A 19,675-nucleotide genomic window follows, 5' to 3' on the forward strand; every position below is an offset into this window, starting at 1 on the left:
CCTAGAAAATAAAATCCTCTTGTTTTGTCCAAAAATACTGTTTCTTAGAAAGTGGAGTGCTTGCATGTAATGTGAATATCTGAAGGGGGACTCGGCAAAAATAAAGTTTGGGAACCTTTGGGAAAGAAGAATATTTAGCTTGATAACTTGTTGGTGCATTCTCACAATGGGTTCTTCAGAAGTAATTAGTGCTTTCCCTGAATAATTTAAACTTGGCCTATCACTGCTCCCCCCGCACCCCCAGCCCTGATCTCATACAATCCAGCATCCCCTGCCAAGAGGGAGGATAGGTGACCTGTACCTGTGTGACTGGCTCTTTTGAGATTTGTAAGTGTATCTTGGGGAAATAAGAGTCCTTTGACTGACACCTTCTAGCAGTGGTCTGCCTGAGGTTGGTAACCTGCTGGGTGTGGACTGCAGGACTGAGCTGACATCTTACTACTCAATGCTGCCTCTACATTGGCATTCTTAATTAATGCTCCCTTAAGAAATGGTGGAATTTTAAATACCATATATGCTACATTAATATCAAAAATCCCCAGTCAAAGCTCCAATTTTCCATAAATCCCTGCACTGATGTCCTCTTTCCTCCCCCCTACCCTTCCTTTTACTGGTTACAAACACCTTCAGCTGCTGAAGGGTAGATTGTCCCATTGATGAAGCATAAAAGTGATCTATCTGAAATATCCAAGGAAGCTGTGTTCAGCAATTTCTGTACTTGTGCCAGTAGAAATAACTCCTGACTTTGGAGTTATTTTAAACCACTAAAATGTTAACTTTGGGATTTATTGATGTTTGACTTGGTGCTTGCATTTGTATTCTTTATTGCAGTGAAGTCTTGAATGCTAGGCAAGTAACAGTAAATCCCAGTGGTGATGTAATATTTTTAGACTTAAAAGATTCCTGAGGCTAAATTGAAAAGTAAAACTACAATGCATGATACCATTTCTTTAACTCTAGAGGAACAAATTCCTAGGAGAAGCTAAGACCAATTACCTGTAATTATGGGCCTAAGCTAGGAGGGAAAGCAGGTTAAGGAAATATATCTATCTATCTCTATCTCTCTCTCTCTATATATTATGTATGTATGTATGTGGAAGAAAGGAGGGTGGCCAGTCTCAAACTGTAAGGACTGATCTTGTGGTTAGAATTGCCTTTGGAACCAGTGTTTGGATCTGTGGCAGCGAGAATAACTGTCTCGTTCTCGGGGAACAGACAGGTCATGTGTTACAATAAATGATCTTTTGATGTGCTGTACCATCCTGGAGAGACCAAGAAATCAAATGGAAGTTTCTTGCAAGATAAAGGATTCCCTTGCAGACTTAATATAAATATGCTGATTCAGAGGACAGTAGATTCATAAGTTAAGGGTCAGAAAAAATGCACTTATTCTACCAAGACTCCTTGACCAATTGATGACCAATAGTGGACAGCTGTGGTGTGGTCTCGATCAAAACTGCTTGTGTTCCTTTCACATCATTTAATTTGGGAGGATGTGCTTGAAACCACAAAGGTTATTTTAAAAAAGAATGAGTCCATTACTACCTTGGAGAGAATCCCACAATTAAGTTGCATGAAATGTTATCTGACATGCTGTCGCTGCACATAAAATGTCCAATACAGTACAAGTATGGAGTTGATGAGGCCCAGCTTCCACAGAATTTCAACAGTTAGACTGTTGGAAAATGTTTTGGTTTATAACTTGGAAGGTTTTTCAAAAAAAAAGTTGTATAATGATACTCCTGGGCTGCCCTGAAAAACAATTGCTGGCTGCCCCTTAGTTCTTTGAATGGTCTGTTGTAGGGAATGGTGGAAACTTTCTGTGTTATAGTTTCATATTATGCTGTAACAAAAAAAATTCCATGAGTTTATGGTACTTTATTGCCAATACGTTAGTCTGCCCTAAAATATTGATTGTTTCTGGCTATCCCACAGTTTCTTGAGTGTCTTATAGGAAATGGTGGAAATACTGCAGTTTCTGTTCGGAAAAAAATGCCATTGGTTTATAGTGCTTCAGAGGAGAAGAGTCAATTCTCTCTCAACTCTCAATTCGCTTTATTCACGCCGTTAGATCATATACCTATAGCTTATACATCTGTTAGATATAGACATGCAGTTTGCACCAGGTTATACAGTTTTATACCCAAACTAGGATCTAAACGCACACCCACTAGGTTTCTCTGACACTCCCTGAGTGGTCACAGAATATAAAGGATAATACCCGAAAAGGAGAGCTGACGCTGGCCAGGCGTTCCGTTCTCTCTCTCTCTCTCTCTCTCTCTCTCTCTCTCTCTCTCTCGACGTCGTCTCTATGTCCCTGACATAGGTTCTTCCACTTCCGCGATGGTTGGTCTTCGGAGTCTTCGCTCTGGCTCCACGCCCCAGATTCTTCATTCTTATTCCGAATCTTATCTCTTCAAGCTGTGCTGTCTCTCTCTTTCGTTGGTTTAGGCTTGCTCGCCTGGTCTGTGTCTTCTCCTCATTGGCTCTGTCCCAAGGACTTAGGTAGCATTACCTCATTACTCTTTTTCTAAATAAGGACTTGCGTCTTATCACATCTCCTTTGTCTTTCACAAAACTTAGATAATTCAAACCGGTTCCAGCCAGCTCAGGCCAGCGACTGAACTCCGGTTACTTCAGTTCAAAAGTTGCTCTTGCCTGTGTGTCAGCAGCTGGGAATCTCAGGTTACTGCAGATCCTGGCCACCACCCTTTAATTCAGTAAAGCACTGCAACTCAGTAGAATATTTTGTTACAGTATAGGTTGGGAGTTCTGTTTTAGCTACCACAGAATTAGTTAGAGGCAATGTATGGTGCAGTCTATAGTATATGTTGCTAGCCAGCAGTAAGACAATGAAGAAAGTTATTCTGAATAGTGTTTCTGACCTAGCTCCAATAACTTAAACAAAAATATATTTTATCATGAAGCATACTTGAAGTAAAAGCATACAGAGATAGCAGGTTCTCATTTAAATGCAGTAATTGTTTTAGAGCCATTATGAGATTCTTACATGGTAAAGTGTTGTGTCCAGTTTTCATCCCCCACATCCAGTGATGGATGTAAAGATTCTAGGGAGGATGCAGATAGGGGCAACAAGGCTCTTACCTGAATTTAGATCTGTTAGCTGCAAGGATAACCTTATAGATAAGAAAATTAAGATAATTGAAGTTATTCACTTTAGAGAAATATAGGTTGGGGGGATATGATCAACTTTTTTTAAATGATGGAAGATTTGGGATTGGTACATTTAGATAAGATATTTGAAAAGTCGAATGATAGTGGGTCTAGAGGGCGTGCATATAAAATAAATAGAAAAGGAGTTACTTTAGACACCAGAAAGAATATTGGTCCTCTTTTGCAGTTTATCAGTGGATGTGCTAAATATGGGACTGCTACAGTCTTTTAAAAAGCAATTTAAATTCCTGAGGGAAGATGGCATTGAGAAAGAGACAGGGGGCTAGTTAGATCTCTTCGAGTTTGCTTGATTGCCTTATGAAACTAGGGATATTTCTCCTGAAAGTGACTTTTTTTCAGGGTTTTTTGTATCAATCGAGAGTTGGCTTTGAGTATTTGAGAAGGGTGGTGCATGGATAGGACAACTTTTAAAGTTCCTGATAGTCTTGTTATATGTATGTAGAAATAGCACTTTGTAAAAGTTTGAAGCATCAAGAGTCCACAGCATCTGGATGGCAGTGTATTAGAGTTCCAATGCGCTGCATGACACAACTGTGCTGCCTTGCAGAGGCAGGTGCAGGCCAGACCTTTCCATTAATGAAGGGTAGGAAAATAAGCTGTATCCCAGGCCAGTGATTGGTACCTACTTTCCCCTGTGGTTGAGGAATGGGTTATATAATAGAGGAACTTAATGAGGAAGCGAAAAATAAATATGGCCAAAATTTAATAGGACGTGATACTAAGTCAAAACTAAGCACAATTAAGTTGCAACTAAAACTCATTTGTTTCTAATCACTTCTGTCTGGGTTACATAAATAGGGGCATAGGGTACAAGAGTAAAGACTTGATAAATTTCTCAAACATTGTTTAGGCCACAGTTAGAGTAATGAGTGCAGTTTTGGATGTCCCATTACAGAAGGGACATTAAAGCCATCTGGAGCTTTACCAGGATGGAGAACTATAGTCAGGGATGGGAAACTATAGTTAAGAGGACAGAATTGAGCCATTGGAGCTCTTTCCATTGGAGCAGAGAAGGCTGAGGAGACTTAATAGAGGTTTTTAAAATTACGAAGGGTTTTGTTAGCTTGAATAGGAAAAGACTATTTCCTCTGTTGCACAGACAGCCACAAGGGGGCACCAATTCAAAATTATAACTAAGAGTGAGGAGAGAGGTTCTAAGAAATTTCTTTATGCAGAGGGTTGTTGGAACATGAAGTGCTCTTCCACAGGGAATGGTTGAGGCAGAGACTATTGCATCTTTTAAGAAAAAATTGGATAACTGCTTGCAGCGTAGAAAGATACAGGGCGATGGGTGGGGGGAATAATTTTGGATTGCTTTAACGAAGAGCTGGCTCCGGCATGATGGACTGAGTGAATTTTTTGTGTGTTGTAATCTTCCATAATTCTGTGACCCCCTGAGCCCCACAGTTTATACTTAAGTTTCAAAAAAGTAGGTGACGTGTCGAATGTCTGTTAGAGGTTAACTTTCTTATTCATTTTGTTATTGATATGCAGATGACATGTTGTACATTGCTACAAAATCTAGTATAAAAGTTTCTCTTCCTAGTTTTAATTTGCCATTTCTACAAAAGCCCATCTAACTAATGTTGCTACAGATCCCTCTCCCCTACATTTAGAGGACACTAAAGCCAGGAAGTAGGGCAACATGTACATTAGATTTACAGTACTTTGGAGGTTGGAATCTGGTAATATTTAGTGTTTATTTAGTCTTTCAGTTTTTTTTACTCCCTCTAAAAGCAATATCAACCTACATTGTTTATTCATGGGGAAAAAAGTTAACTTTTTTTTCTTTGTTAGCCTTGGACCTCCATCTTAAGGAATTGGAATTTCTTGGCTGTGACCCACCCTGGCTACATGGCTTTTCTTACCTATGATGAGGTGAAGGCTCGGCTCCAAAAATACATCAACAAACCTGGCAGGTAAGGAATAAATGAATTGTGATGTTAAACTGAGCTTTCAATTCGACTTTTGCTTTTAGCTTTCTAGAACAGCAGTGATATGAGGTTTTCTCCTTGTGCATAATTAGAATCATGGCATCGTTACAGCACAGAAGGAGGCCATTCGGCCCATCAAGCCTGTGCCCGCTCTTTGTGAGAGCAATCCAATTAGTTCCATTTCCCCTGCTCTTTCCCCTTAGCCCTGCAAATTTTTTCTCTTCAAATATTCATCCAATTCCTTTTTGAAAGCCACAGTTAAGTCTGCATCCAACCACCCTTTCAGGCAGCGCATTCCAGATCATAACTACTTGCTGCGTAAAAAAGTTTTTCCTCACGTCACCTTTGGTTCTTTTGCCAACCACCTTAAAACTGTGTCTTCTGCTTCTCGACCCTTCCGCCAATGGGAACAGTTTCTCTTTATTTACTTTATCTAAACCCATCATGATTTTGAACACTTCTATCAAATCTCCTCTCAACTTTCTCTGTTCCAAGGAGAACAACTGCAGCTTCTCCAGTCTATCCACGTTACTGAAGTTCCTCATCCCTGGACCCATTTTAGTAAATCTTTTCTGCACCCTCTCTAAGGCTTTCACATACTTCCTAAAGTGTGGTGCCCAGAATTGGACACAATACTCCAGCTAGGGCTGAACCAGTGTTTTATAAAGGTTCAATATAACTTCCTTGCTTTTGTACTCTATGCCTTTTTATAAAGCCCAGGATCATGTATGCTTTTTTAACCGCTTCCTCAACCTGTCCTGCCACCATCTAAGATTTGTGCACATATACCCCCAGGTGACTCTGTTCCTGCACCCCCTTTTTGTACCATTTAGTTTATATTGCTTCTCCTCATTCTTCCTGCCAAATTGTATCACTCACACTTCTCTGCATTAAATTTCATCTGCCCTATGTCCATCCATTCCACAGCCTGTCTGTGTCCTCTTGAAGGATATTACTATCCTCCTCACTGTTTACCACACTTCCAAGTTTTGTGTTAGCTGCAAATTTTGAAATTGTGCCCTAAACACCCAAGTCCAAGTCATTAATATATATCAAGAAAAGCAATGGTTCTAGTACCGACCCCTGGGGAACACCACATGTATACCTTCCTCCAGTCTGAAAAATAACCATCCAGCGCTACTATCTGTTTCCTGTCACTTAGCCAATTTCGTATCCATGCTGCCACTGCCCCTTTTATTCCATGGGCTTCAATTTTGCTGACAAGCCTATTATGTAGCACTTTATCAAACGCCTTTTGAAAGTCCATATACACATCAACCGCATTGCCCTCATCAACCCTTTCTGTTACCTCATCAAAAAACTCAAGCAAGTTTGCCTTTAACAAATTCGTGCTGGCTTTCCTTTATTAATCCACACTTGTCCAGATGACTATTAATTTTGTCCCGGATTATCGTTTCTAAAAGCTTCCCCACTACCGAGGTAAAACTGACTGGCCTGTAGTTGCTGGATTTATCCTTACACCCTTTTTTGAACAAGGGTGTAACATTTGCAATTCTCCAGTCCTCTGGCACCACCCCCGTATCTAAGGAGGATTGGAAGATTATGGCCAGCATCTCCGCAATTTCCACCCTTACTTCCCTCAGCAGCCTAGGATGCAACCCATCCGGACCACGTGACTTATCTACTTTAAGCTTAGCCTGCCTTCGTAGTACCTCCTTTATCAATTTTGAGCCCATCCAGTATCTCAACTACTTCTTCTTTTACGGTGACTTTGGCAGCATCGTCTTCCTTGGTATGACAGATGCAAAGTACTCATTTAGTACCTCAGCCTTGCCTGCCTCCATGCGTAGATCTCCTTTTTGGTCCCTAATTGACTCCACCCCTGCTCTTACTACCTGTTTTCTATTTCTATGCCTGTAGAAGGTTTTTGGATTCCCTTTTATGTTCGCTGCCAGTCTATTCTCATACTCCCCCTTTGCCCCTCTTATTTCCTTTTTCAGTTTCCTTTGTACTTTCTATATTCAGCCTAGTTCTGACTTGTGTTATCAACCTGACATCTGTCATACACCCCCTTTTTCTGCTTCATCTTACTCTCTATCTCTTTCATCATCCAGGGAGCTCTGGCTTTGGTTGCTCTGCCTTTCCCCCTCGTGGAAATGTACCTAGACTGCACCCGAACCATCTCCTCTTTAAGGCTGCCCATTGTTCAATTAGTTTTGCCTGCCAATCTTTGATTCCAATTTACCCAGGCCAGATCCGCTCTCAACCCACTGAAATTGGCCCTCCTCCAGTTAAATATTTTTATTCTAGATTGTTCTTTGTCCTTTTCCATAACTAATCTAAACCTTATGCTATAATATATGCTATAATATATAATATATATTAATATACAATATATATATTAATATACAATATATATATTAATATACAATATAATAAATAAATATATATATATATATATATATATCTAATTTCAACTGCTTTGTCAAATATTTAATGACTGGATGAGGATCATTCTGGTACCTTGTTTATTAAATCCAAATGAAACTAATCTAAATTAAAGTGTAGAACTACTAAAAATATATTTTTTTAAAATAGCTGCATGGTGCTTCCAGTGTTTATCTAAAGAATGGAAAGCCCATAAGGAATATTCAGTGTGTGTTTTGAAGCAAAATATTGTATCTCTCAAATCTTCTGGAATTCAGTGAGAAGATAATCAAATTATTTGACAAGGAAGCTCATGGAACTATTGGCAAATTAGCTTAGCTAGATCGAAAAATGCTTGCCCGAAGAAAGCACAAGTTAATGCTTAATAGTGAGGGGGATAAATCCTTGCTGTGAGAAATGACTGGAGGAGTTGCACAGTTCTGGGGTCTCCTGCTGTTAGAATCATAGAATCTTACTGAACAGAAGGAGGCCATTTGGCCCATCCTGCCTGTGCCGGCTTATTGAAAGAGCTATCCAATTAGTCCCACTCCCCTGCTCTTTTCCCATAGCCTTGCAAATTTTTCCTTTCAATGATTTATCCAATTCCCTTTTGAAAGTTACTATTGAATCTGCTGCCACCACCCTTTCAGGTAGTCCATTCCAGATCATAACAACTCGCTTCCCCTTGGTTCTTTTGCCAGTCAAATTAAATCTGAGTCCTCTAGTTATCGACCCTCCTACCAGTGGAAGCACCTTCTTCCAATCTACTCTTTCCAAACCCTTTGAACACCTCTATTAAATCTCCCCGTAACCTTCTCTGCTTTAAAGAGAACAATCCCAGGTTTTCTAGTCTCTCCACAGAACTGAAGTCCCTCGTCCCTGGTACAGTTCCAGTAAATCTACTCTGCACCCTCTCCAAGGCCTTGGAGAGGGTGCCACATTCTTCTTAAAGTGTGGTGCCCAGAAATAGACACAGTTCTCCAGCTGAGGCCTAATCAGTGATTTATAATGGTTTAGCTTAACTTCTTTGCTATTGTAGTTGATGCCTCTAATTTTAGAAAAAAAACAGGAACCCGTATGCTTTTTTAACATCCATATCAACTCGTCCTGACATCTTCAAAGACCTGTGTATGTGTACCCCCCAGGTCTCTGTTCCTGCACCCCCTTTAAAATTGTAGCATTTAATTTATATTGCATCTCCTTATTCTTCCTTCCAAATGCATCACTTCACATTTCTCTGCGTTAAATTTCATCTGCCATGTGTCTGCCCGTTTCACCAGTCTGTCTGTCCTCCTGAAGTCTGCTACTATCCTCCTCACTGTTTACTACATTTCCAATTTTTGTGTCATCTGAAAAACCTGCTTTATCCTGCTGTTCCTATACTCACTGGCACATGGCAATGGGAGTAATCTAGAGATTACCACCTTTTTGAGATCCTGCTCTTTAGTTTCCTCCCTAGCTCCTGAAACTGTTTGTAGGACCTCAATCCTTTTCTTTCCTTTGTCATTGGTTCCAACGTGGACCGTGACTGGCTATTTCCTCCCTCCCACCTCCCCTGCAGAGTATTCTGCACCCATTCTGTGACATCCTCTACCCTGGCACCAGGAAGGCAACACACCATGTAAGTCTTTACCGCTGACTATCAAGTCTCCTATGACAACTGCATTTCTGCACTTCACTGTGTCCCCCTGTGCAGTCATTTGCCACACGGTGCCGTGGATTTGCTCTAGACTGCACTCTCCTGAGGTTCCGTCACCCACTGTTTTTTGTGTGCCCCACTACCGCAGGAATCCTGCACTGCCTGCCCCTTCTTCCTACCATGCCAGGTGGCCACCCACTTGCTCTCCTTCTGAACTCTGTGGTTGTGGGGTGACCACTTCCTGGAACTTGTGATCCAAGAAACTATGTCACATAATATTATATCTATATCACATTGTGGTATAGATATAATGCTATGTGATATAGATATAATACCCAGTATGATATAGATATAATACCCAGTATTATATCTATATCTATCACTTAGCTTCTTACCTCGGTGTTGGCTATGACTTCACTTTTCAGATGTTCACACTATTTACAAATGATATGAAGAAGGAATATAAAAATTACTTATGACATAGCCATGTGACCAGTTCAGTTGTGATAAATTATGTATTGCCTAGTTTCAATTAGTGACTGTCCCTTAAAATGCCATGATGTGGAGATGCCGGTGATGGAATGGGGTGGACAAATGTAAGGAATCTTACAACAACAGGTTATAGTCCAACAATTTTATTTTAAAATCACGAGCTTTCGGAGATTATCCCCTTCGTCAGGTGAATGAGTGAAAGATTCTCAAATCGCATATCTTATATTAGGCTGGGACAGCATCACACCAATCAAAAGGTGTCGCTGTTGTTGTTCAAACAGGCCAGTCACGGAGAACAGCGCATCCCAGTACACTGGATATACATTGTGTCAATTACACAGACAGAAACTGTACATGTTTTTTTTAAAAGACAGCAGTTCATATCCTTGTATCAAGCTTATTTTGATACATAAGTTGCAAGTTTGGTTCAAACTCTTTTGAGGCTTGAGGAACAAAGCTAACTTTGGACAAGCACAATGGCGTGCTTTGTTCAGCAAAACACAGATCAGCCAATTATTTTGAATCTGACCATCAGTTATGAAAAATCCAAACATCCCATAGTGACTGGTGAAAAGGGTCTTTGAGTGGCTGGATCTGTTCACTGAGTTCTGAGGTAATTAAACTGAAAGTTAGACTAACTAACTTCTGTAGACGGAAAAACGTTTAAGCAAGAAACTGGCTATATTTACAAAAGTTATCTATAAAAGAATAACATGGTATTAGATAATGACTTGGATTATTTTGTTTTTGCAAAGTAGGGTTAGGTTAAAAAAAAACTGTAAATATATTAAGTATTATATCACTTAGATTATTCAAGTACAGTTTGAGATTAAAAGGATTTTTTTCCCATTAGACTTTTGGATAATAGAATTAACTCCCGGCTAAAAATGTTAATGCTGCATCTAATACCTTTTGTAAAAAGAACAAGCTAAATATCTGGTTTTAAATGGCATTGAGGATTCTAAAGAGAGGTACAGCTGGAGATAATTGAATGCTCGTTGGAGAGTGATGGTTCCTGGGGCCATGAAGGGCAATTGGCTTGGGATCAGTAGTGTGAGATATGAAAATGAGTAGATATTCTGGAATTTTGCTTGATTTGTCATATTTTGGGATGCAGGGTCTTTCTTTGGAAGGATGGGTGGAATTTTATTTTATATTTATTATTTATGGACAGTATTCATTGACCTCCTTGGTTGCCCTTAGGGCGTTAAGAGTTAATGACATAGTGGGAGACTGGACATGTAGGACAGAGTAGGTAGGGGTAGCAGGTCCCTCCCTGAATGATATTAGTGAAACAGTTCTGTTTTTACAATCCATCACCTTTTATGGCCATTTTTCTGATGCTAGTTTACAAATTACCAGATTTATTGAATTAAGTTTCACAATTTATCACTCTGGGATTTGAACTCATAATCTCTGGATTGCTAGTCCAGTACTATAATCTCTAGCCTACTGTACATGGTCTGTGGTTGAGCTTGATGGGCTGAATTGTCTTATTTCATGCATTCTTATGAATGAGTTCAAGGGTAAAAGCTTGTGCATTTAACATGTTGCTACCTTCAGACGAATATAATCAATTGATTGATCATATAAAGTCTACTGACACTAAAAATAATATTTGATGTAAATATGTCGATTAGATGATGTATGTTTCTATATCTCAGATGTCAACTAAAATTGTTCTAAATTTAAATTGATTTTCTGTGTTGATTTTGTGTTTTGGATGAGATATGTTTATCTGAAATTGCTTGTTGTGCCATATGCTATCTGCTATACACCTGCTTTGCAATTTGGAAGGCTTGTGATAATCTGGAGTTCGATGTTCACTTTGTGCACCCATCTGTTTAGTTTGGTACCATATGTTCTGCTTAGATTGCCTTCAATACTGCCCATAAGTCAGGCTACAATAAGTATTTGAACTGGCAAACCTACTTTGCTGAAAGGTGGAAATTATTAGCTTTAATTGCAGCAGTTAAGTTTGACAAAGTACAGTAGACTGTTAATTCTGCATCCGGCTTTTGTGTGTAGATGGAATATAATCTGGAAGCCCCAGGGCACAACCTAGTACTTGTTTTCAGCAAAACTTTGCCAGGATCCTACTGTGTTCACGCTGTACTCATTTAGATCTTGGCTCTACTCATTTAAATTACTTCTAACATTCATGTCAGATGCCAGGAGGGCTGATCGCTTGACAGTTAAGTAATGGTAAACAATATAACCTAGTGTATTTTAAATAATCTGAGCAATTATTAGCCTCAGTAGGGTTTTCAGTACAGTATGGTTAAAATCTTCAGGTTATCAGTCTCAGGCTTTGGTGTATACTTTTATATGCAAGGGACTTTTGAAAGACATAGGAACAGGAGTACGCCATTCAGCCCATTGAGCCTGTTCCGCCATTCAATCAGATCATGGCTGACCTGTACCTCAATGTCATTTACCCGCCTTTGTTCCATATCCCTTGAGAACACTTTTTTTTAAACCATTATCTAACAAAAGCTGCAGGTAGACTGCAGGAAGATATCAATGGACTGATCAGGTGGACAGAAAAGTGGCAAATGGAATTCAATGCAGAGAAGTGTGAGGTAATGCTTTTGGGGAGGGCAAACAAGGCAAGGGAATACACAATAAATGGGAGGATACTGAGGTGTAGAGGAACAAAGGGATCGTGGAGTGCATATCCACAGATCCCTGAAGGTAGCACGACAGGTAGATAAGGTGGTTAGAAAGGCATACAGGATACTTTCCTTTATTAGCCGAGGCATAGAATATAAGAGCAGGGAGGTTATGCGAGAACTGTATAAGACATTGGTTAGGTCACAGTTTGAGTACTGCGTACCGTTCTGGTCACCACATTACAGGAAAGATGTGATTGCACCAGAGAGGGTACTGAGGAGATTTACGAGGATGTTGCCAAGGCTGGAGAATTTTAGCTATGAGGAAAGATTGGATAGGCTGGGGTTATTTTCCTTGGAACAGAGGGGGCTGAAGGGAGATTTATTGAGGTATATAAAATTATGAGGGACCTACATAAAGTGAATAGGGAGGACCTATTTCCCTTAGCAAAGGGGTCAGTGACCAGGGGGCATAGATTTAAAGTAATTGGTAGAAGGATTAGACGGGATCTGAGGAGAAATTTTTTCACCCAGAGGGTGGTGGGGTCTGGAACTCACTGCCTGAAGGGGTGGTAGAGGCAAAAACCCTCAATTCATTTAAAAAGTACTTGGATGTGCACTTGAAGTGCCGTAACCTACATGGCTACAGACTAAGTGCTGGAAAGTGGGATTAAACTGGATAGCTCTTTTTCGGCCAGCACGGACACGAAGGGCCAAATGGCCGCCTTCTATCCGTAACTTTCTATGATTCTATGAAAAATCTATCAATCTCAATCTCAAAAATTTCAATTGACCCAGCATCCACAGCCTTTTTGAGGGGGGGGGGGGGGGGGGGAATGATTTCCAGATTTCCACTACTCTTTGTTGAAAAAGTGCTTCCTGATTTCACTCTTAAATGGCCAACCTCTAATTTTAACATTATGCCCTCTTGTTCTGGATTCCCCAACCATAGGAAATGGTTTCTCTATATCTACCATATTGTTATCATTTAAAACACCTTGATGAGATCACCCCTCAACCTCAGCGGAATACAAGCCAAGGTTATGCAACCTGTTTTTGTAATTTAATTCTTTACATTTTAATGAGTTCCATTATAAACTCCTGGACTTTTTCAAATTGGTGGATCAATAAAAACTGATTCTCACCTGATTCTGAACCATAACCCCAAATTCTACCTGTTTTTTTTATTAAAAGCAGATCCTGAGATGCCCATGCACACTGATTTAGCTTTGAGCTTACTGTCAAACATAGCATGAAGTGGATATGTGAAATAATAGAATTAAAAAATATGTATTTAGTAGAAATTTAGTTGAACACTTTGAAAATTTACAGTAAATACACCAAATGGAATTAAATTGACGGGAGCATAACACCTGATGGGTTCTAATGGAGTAAAGATTTGCCAAAGCACCGATTGCTGGTTTGTAGCACAAGAATTGTCTCTTGTCTATCACTGATAAATTCTTCACCATAGTAGAGCTTTGCTAGCCTTTGCATTGGATTTTGGGGAAAATAAATCTTCTAAGGAGGCACTCAATTGGGAATGTTATTGGTGATAAATGGAACGTAAATGTTGTATAAGCAGTGTTGCTTTTGTCTTTGACATTATCCTTCATTTACTGTAAATAATTTTTGCCTCTCGAACCTTAATATTGGAACTAAGTTTGTTTTTATTTGGGACACAACAAAAATGAAATGAATTTTCTCCAAATTAACTGGGCTTTTTGCGATCCAGTTTTTTTCCTCCTGAATTTGACTGCACGATAAAACCTCAAACACCCAGAAAACTCCCAATTTATAAATTGGGAATTAAAAAATACTTTACCTATTGGATAACAGTTGGATCTTTCACAAGCTGATCCTAGCACCTTTGTTATCATAGCATGAAATGAAAATACTATATTGCGATTTTTTTTTTTTTTTTTGGAATTTAGTTCCTTTTGAAATGAGGGAAAATTGGTAAATGGAGAAAACCTACTTTTTTAAATTCATTCATGGGATGTGGGCATCATTGGCAAGGCCAGCATTTATTGCCCACCCCTATTTGCCCATGGGAAGGTGGTGGTGGACCGCCTTCATGAACTGCTAGGCCATTTCAGAGGGCAGTTAAGAATCAACTATGTTGGTGTGGGTCTGGAGTCACATGTAGGCCAGACTGGGTAAGGACGGCAGATTTCCTTCCCTAAAGGACATTAGCGAACCAGATGGGTTTTTACGACAATGCGGTAGTTTCATGGTCACCATTACTGATACTAGCTTCTTATTCCAGATTTTATTTAATTAACTGAATTTAAATTCCCCAGCATTGAGCTCACGTCTCCGGATTACTAGTCCAGTAACATAACCACTATGCTACCGTAACCGGTAAGAGTAGTCCTGCTCTCATTCCCATGATCATGTGGTGGCCTGTTGCTTCATGGCATCATGCAAAACTCTGAAGACCAGGAAGGTCCCAGGTCAATTCCAGGCCGATGGTGGTAAGAATACTAATTGGCCTCAGTGCTCCTGGGCTAGGCAAATATCAGCCAGGGATCCTGTTCCTGATTGCTATCTTGCAGCCTCTGCTAGAGAAGCATCTGTGTGGACATTGCTTGAGGACAAGACCATGATCAGTTTAGATGCCCCCATGATCAAATATCCTGTTGCTGTTCACTTGACTTACATATGGAGAATGATTACTTTGGCACGATAATAAAGGGCTGTCAGTACCCATGTAACTGTTGTGCATGAATCCGTGCCTTCAGGAAAGAGGGAGCGAAGGGGGGTTTGGTGCTTTTTTTAAAAAAAAGCAAGTCTGATAAGAGCAATGCTATTGAAGAGGATTAATGTGTATATATTTATTTTAAAAATGGTTAAGAAAGTTACTTTTGATAAATTATCGACGAGGACTTCAATAGCAATCATTTGCTTCAATTTTTACTTCTTTGGTTTGGATAGGACTGCAGATGCTGTTTCCTGTGGTTCTTTACATTTATCTAATCAACTTTACATGCTTGTGGCCTTTTGCAGATGTTCATGACAGAAAACATGTGTGGTCAAATGGTTAATGAAGTAATATTTAATAATAGTGTTCTCATAGTTGAAATGGTGGGGATATAAAGATATCAAAGCATTGGAACTGTATTTGGTGGAAGTGTTTGTTGGTTACTGGTAAAAAGGAAGTCTAAATATAAATGATTTGTATAGTAATTTAATTCTTGTAAGGGAGTTGAACCAACAGTTTAACCAGGGGTTCCTTCAGCTTTAGTTTAATGTTCCATGTTAATTTAGATCTCTGCCCCGTCCCCTCTCTTTTTAAAAAAAAAGTAATAATCGGTTTAAACTAATTTGGCAGGAGGTGGGGAACCAGGACGTAGCGGCAGAGAGGAGAGAAAAAGAGCATAGAAAACTAGGAGGGACAAATAGTAACAGAATAAAGAATAGTGTAGAAAGAGCAGGAATTAGATGGAGGAAAAAAGCAAAGCAGATTAGCATGTTGTTGGAATGCATACGAGGAGTGTTACAAATAAGGTTGATGAGCTGCAGGCACAAGTTGCCATATGGAGTTATGATATAGTGGCTAAAACATGGACAGGAATGGGAACTAAACATTCATGGCTATGGTGTATTCAGGGGGGAAAGGAAAGGAGAATGGGGTGGAGGGGGTCGGTGACAGTATTGATCAAGGATAATATTATAGTTCTGCAGAGGGTTTAAAGGAGTTTGGCAGTGCAAGGAGTATAGTGAATAAGGCAGATGAGCTGAGGGCACAAATAGACACGTGGCAGTATGATATCTTAGCTATTACAGAAACATGACTTAGAGGGGCAGGCATGACGGCTCAATGTTCCTGGTTACAGGGTTTTCAGACAAGATAGAGAGGGGTATAAAAAAGGAGGGGGTGGCAATTTTGGTTAAAGAAACAATTACAGCTGTGAGGAGGGATGATCTGTTAGCAGGATCATCAAATGAGGCCATATGGGTTGAGCTAAGGAACAAAAAAGGGACAGTCATGCCACTGGGAGTGTACTATAGACCCCCAAACAGTCAGAGGGAGATTGAAGAGCAAATATGTAGGCAAATTTCTGAGAAGTGCAAAAGCGATAGGTTAGTAATAGTAGGGGATTTCAACTACCCTAATATTAACTGGGTTACAAACAGTGTGAAGGGCTTGGAGGGCACAAAATTCTTAAATTGCATTCAGGAGAGCTTTTTTAGCCAGAACATAGGAAGCCCAACAAGAGAGGGGGCAGTTCTGGATTTAGTGTCAGGAAATGAAGCTGGGCAGGTGGAAGGAGTAGCAGTGGGAGAGCATTTTGGGGTAGTGATCATAATTCAGTTAGTTTTAGCATAGTTATGGAAAAGGACAAGGATAGAACAGGAGTTAAAGTTCTCAAATGGGGAAAGGCCAATTTTACTAAGCTGAGAAGTGATTTAGCAAAAATGGACTGGAAACAGCTACTTTGAATGTTAGAGCAGTGGGACATTCAAGGGGTTCAGAGTAAACATGTTCCCACAAAGAAAAAGGGTGGGACTGCCAATTCTAGAGCCCTCTGGATGTCAAGGAGCATACAGGGTAAGATAAGGCAGAAAAGGAAAGCTTATGTCAGACACCGAGAATTCAAAACTGCAGAAAGCCTAGAGGAGTACGGAAAGTGCAGGGATGAAATTAAAAAGGAAATTAGGAAAGCAAAGAGAGGGCATGAGAAAGTATTGGCAAGTAAAATCAAGGAAAACCCAAAGATGTTTTATAAATACATAAAAAGCAAGAGGATAAGGTTCACCAGAATGATTCCTGGGATGGCAGGACTGTCATATGAGGAGAGATTGGGTCGACTCGGCCTGTATTCACTCTAGTTTAGAAGAATGAGAGGGGATCTTATTGAAACATATAAAATTCTGACCGGGCTAGACAGACTGGATGCAGGGAGGATGTTTCCTCTGGCTGGGGGGGGGGGGGTCTAGAACAAGGGGTCACAGTCTCAGGATATGGGGTAGGACATTTAGAACCAAGATGAGGAGAAATTTCTTCACTCAGAGGGTGGTGAACCTGTGGAATTCTCTACCACAGAAGGCTGTGGAGGCCAAGTCACTGAATATATTTAAGAAGGAGCTAGGTAGATTTCTGGACACAAAAGGCATCAAAGAGTATGGAGAGAGAGCGGGAATATTGTATTGAGATAGAGGATCAGCCGTGATCATATTGAATGGCGGAGCAGGCTCGAAGGGCCAAATGGCCTACTCCTGCTCCTATTTTCTATGTTTCTATGTTTAAGGAAAGAATGTGGCCTATTAGGTTACCTTTTTGGTCTCTGTGTGGAGGCGGAAGATGTTGGTATGGTTCTTAATGAATATTTTGTGTCTGTCTTCACAAAAGAGAGGGACGTGAAGACATGGTAAGGAAGAGGAGTGTGAAATATTGGATAGGATTAACATAGTGAGAGGGGAAGTATTAAGGGGATTAGCATCTTTGAAAGTAGATAAATCACCAGAGCCAGATGAAATGTAGCCCAGGCTGTTAAAAGAAGCAAGGGAGGAAACAGCGGAGACTCTGAGCATCATTTTTCAAACCTCACTGGATACAGGTGTGGTGCCGGAGGATTAGAGGACTGCTAACGTTGTACCGTTGATTAAAAAAGGAAGTGAGGGATAGACCAAGTAATTACAAGCCAGTCAGTCTAACATCAGTGTTGAACAAATTATTGGAATCAATTCTGAGGGACAGGATAAACCGTCACTTAGAAAGGCGGGGAGTAATCAAGGACAGTCAGCATGGATTTGTTAAGTGAAGGTAGTGTCTGACTAACTTGATTGAATTTTTTGAGGAGGTAACAAGGAGGGTCAATGAGGGTAGTGCATTTGATGTAGTCTACGTGGATTTTAGCAAGGCTTTTGACTAGGTCCCACATGGCAGACTGGTCAAAAAAGTACAAGGGGATACACAATAAATCGGAGGATACTGAGAGGTGTAGAGAAAGTGAGGGACCTTGGAGTGCATGTCCACAGATCCCTGAAGGTAGAAGAACAGGTCGATAAAGTGGTTAAGAAGACATATGGAATACTTTCCTTTATTATCCGAGGAATAGAATATAAGAGCAGGGAAGTTATACTGGAACTGTATAAAACACTAGTTAGGCCACAGCTTGCGTACTGCGTACAGTTCTGGTCACCACATTACAAGAAAGATGTAATTGCACTAGAGAGGGTACAGAGGAGATTTACGAGGATGTTGCTAGGACTGGAGAATTTTAGCTATGAGGAAAGATTGGATAGGCTGGGGTTGTTTTCCTTGGAACAGAGGGGGCTGAGAGGTGATTCAATTGAGCTGTACAAAATTATGAGGGGCCTAGATAGAGTGGATAGGAAGGACCTATTTCCCTTAGCAGAGAGGTCAATAACCAGGGGGCATAGATTTAAAGTAATTGGTAGAAGGATTAGAGGGGAGCTGAGGAAAGGTTTTTTAACCCAGAGGATGGAGGGGGTCCGGAACTCACTGTCTGAAAGGGTGGTAGAGGCAGAAACCTTCAACTCATTTAAAAAGTACCTGGATGTGCACCTGAAGTGCCATAACCTACATGGCTATGGACCAAGTGCTGGAAAGTGGGATTAGGCTGCAAGGCTCATTTTCGGCCGACGCGGACATGATGGGCTGAATGGCCTCCTTCTGTGCCGTAAATTTTCTGTGATTTTAAAGACCGAATCCATTTGGTTAGAGTTGAGGAACAAAAAAAATGTTACATTGCTGGGTGTTTACTATAGACCCCCAAATAGTGAGAAGGAGATAGAGGAGCAAATTTGTAGGCAAATTTCAGAGAAATGTAAAAATAATAGAGCAGTCATTGTAGTGGACTTCAAATTCCCTAATATATAGACTGGGAAAAAAAGTGTGAAGGGCAAGGAGGGTGAAGAATTCCTAAAATGTGTACAGCAGAACTTTCTTCTTCATTGGGCTAGAAATATAATGATTAAGGAAGTTGTGCTAAATCTAGTTCTGGAGAATGAAGTAGGGCAAGTGGAGTGTGTTTCAGTGAGAGAGCATCTGGGTAATAGTGATCATAATTTAATTAGGTTTAAAGTAGTTTTGGAAAGGGATAATATCCAACTGGAAGAGAGCCAATTCCAGTGATTTGAGAAGGGATCTAATGTAGGTGGACTGGAAACAATGATTGGCCAGGAAAACAGCAAATGAGCAATGGTAGACCTTCAAGGCAGACATAGTTTGGGTACAAACCAAACATATTCCCATAAGGAGGAAAGATGGGGCATCCAAAGCTAGAACTTTCTGGATGACAAAGGAAATAGAAGTTAAAATAAAACAGAAAAGGGAGGTTTATGACAAATGTCAGGTATAGAATACAGTGGAAAACCAGTCACAATACAGAGAATGCAGGAGTAAAGAGAGAGTATGAGAAAAGATTAGCAGGTAACATAAAAGG

The 19,675-nt window shown here is 40.2% G+C and overlaps 1 protein-coding gene across 4 annotated transcripts in view; it reads left to right on the top strand.

Moving 5' to 3' along the window:
* cblb (Cbl proto-oncogene B, E3 ubiquitin protein ligase) overlaps window positions 1-19,675 on the top strand; it is a 192,716-nt gene that overhangs the window by 106,985 nt on the left and 66,056 nt on the right. For all 4 annotated transcript variants that reach the window (XM_067993062.1, XM_067993063.1, XM_067993064.1 and 1 more), the window contains exon 4: window positions 4,993-5,114. In XM_067993062.1, coding sequence (XP_067849163.1) covers window positions 4,993-5,114 — 122 coding nt within the window. The remainder of the gene's footprint in view (window positions 1-4,992; window positions 5,115-19,675) is intronic.

Source organism: Heptranchias perlo, chromosome 11 (assembly GCF_035084215.1).
Source record: "Heptranchias perlo isolate sHepPer1 chromosome 11, sHepPer1.hap1, whole genome shotgun sequence".
NCBI classification, from domain to species: domain Eukaryota; kingdom Metazoa; phylum Chordata; class Chondrichthyes; order Hexanchiformes; family Hexanchidae; genus Heptranchias; species Heptranchias perlo.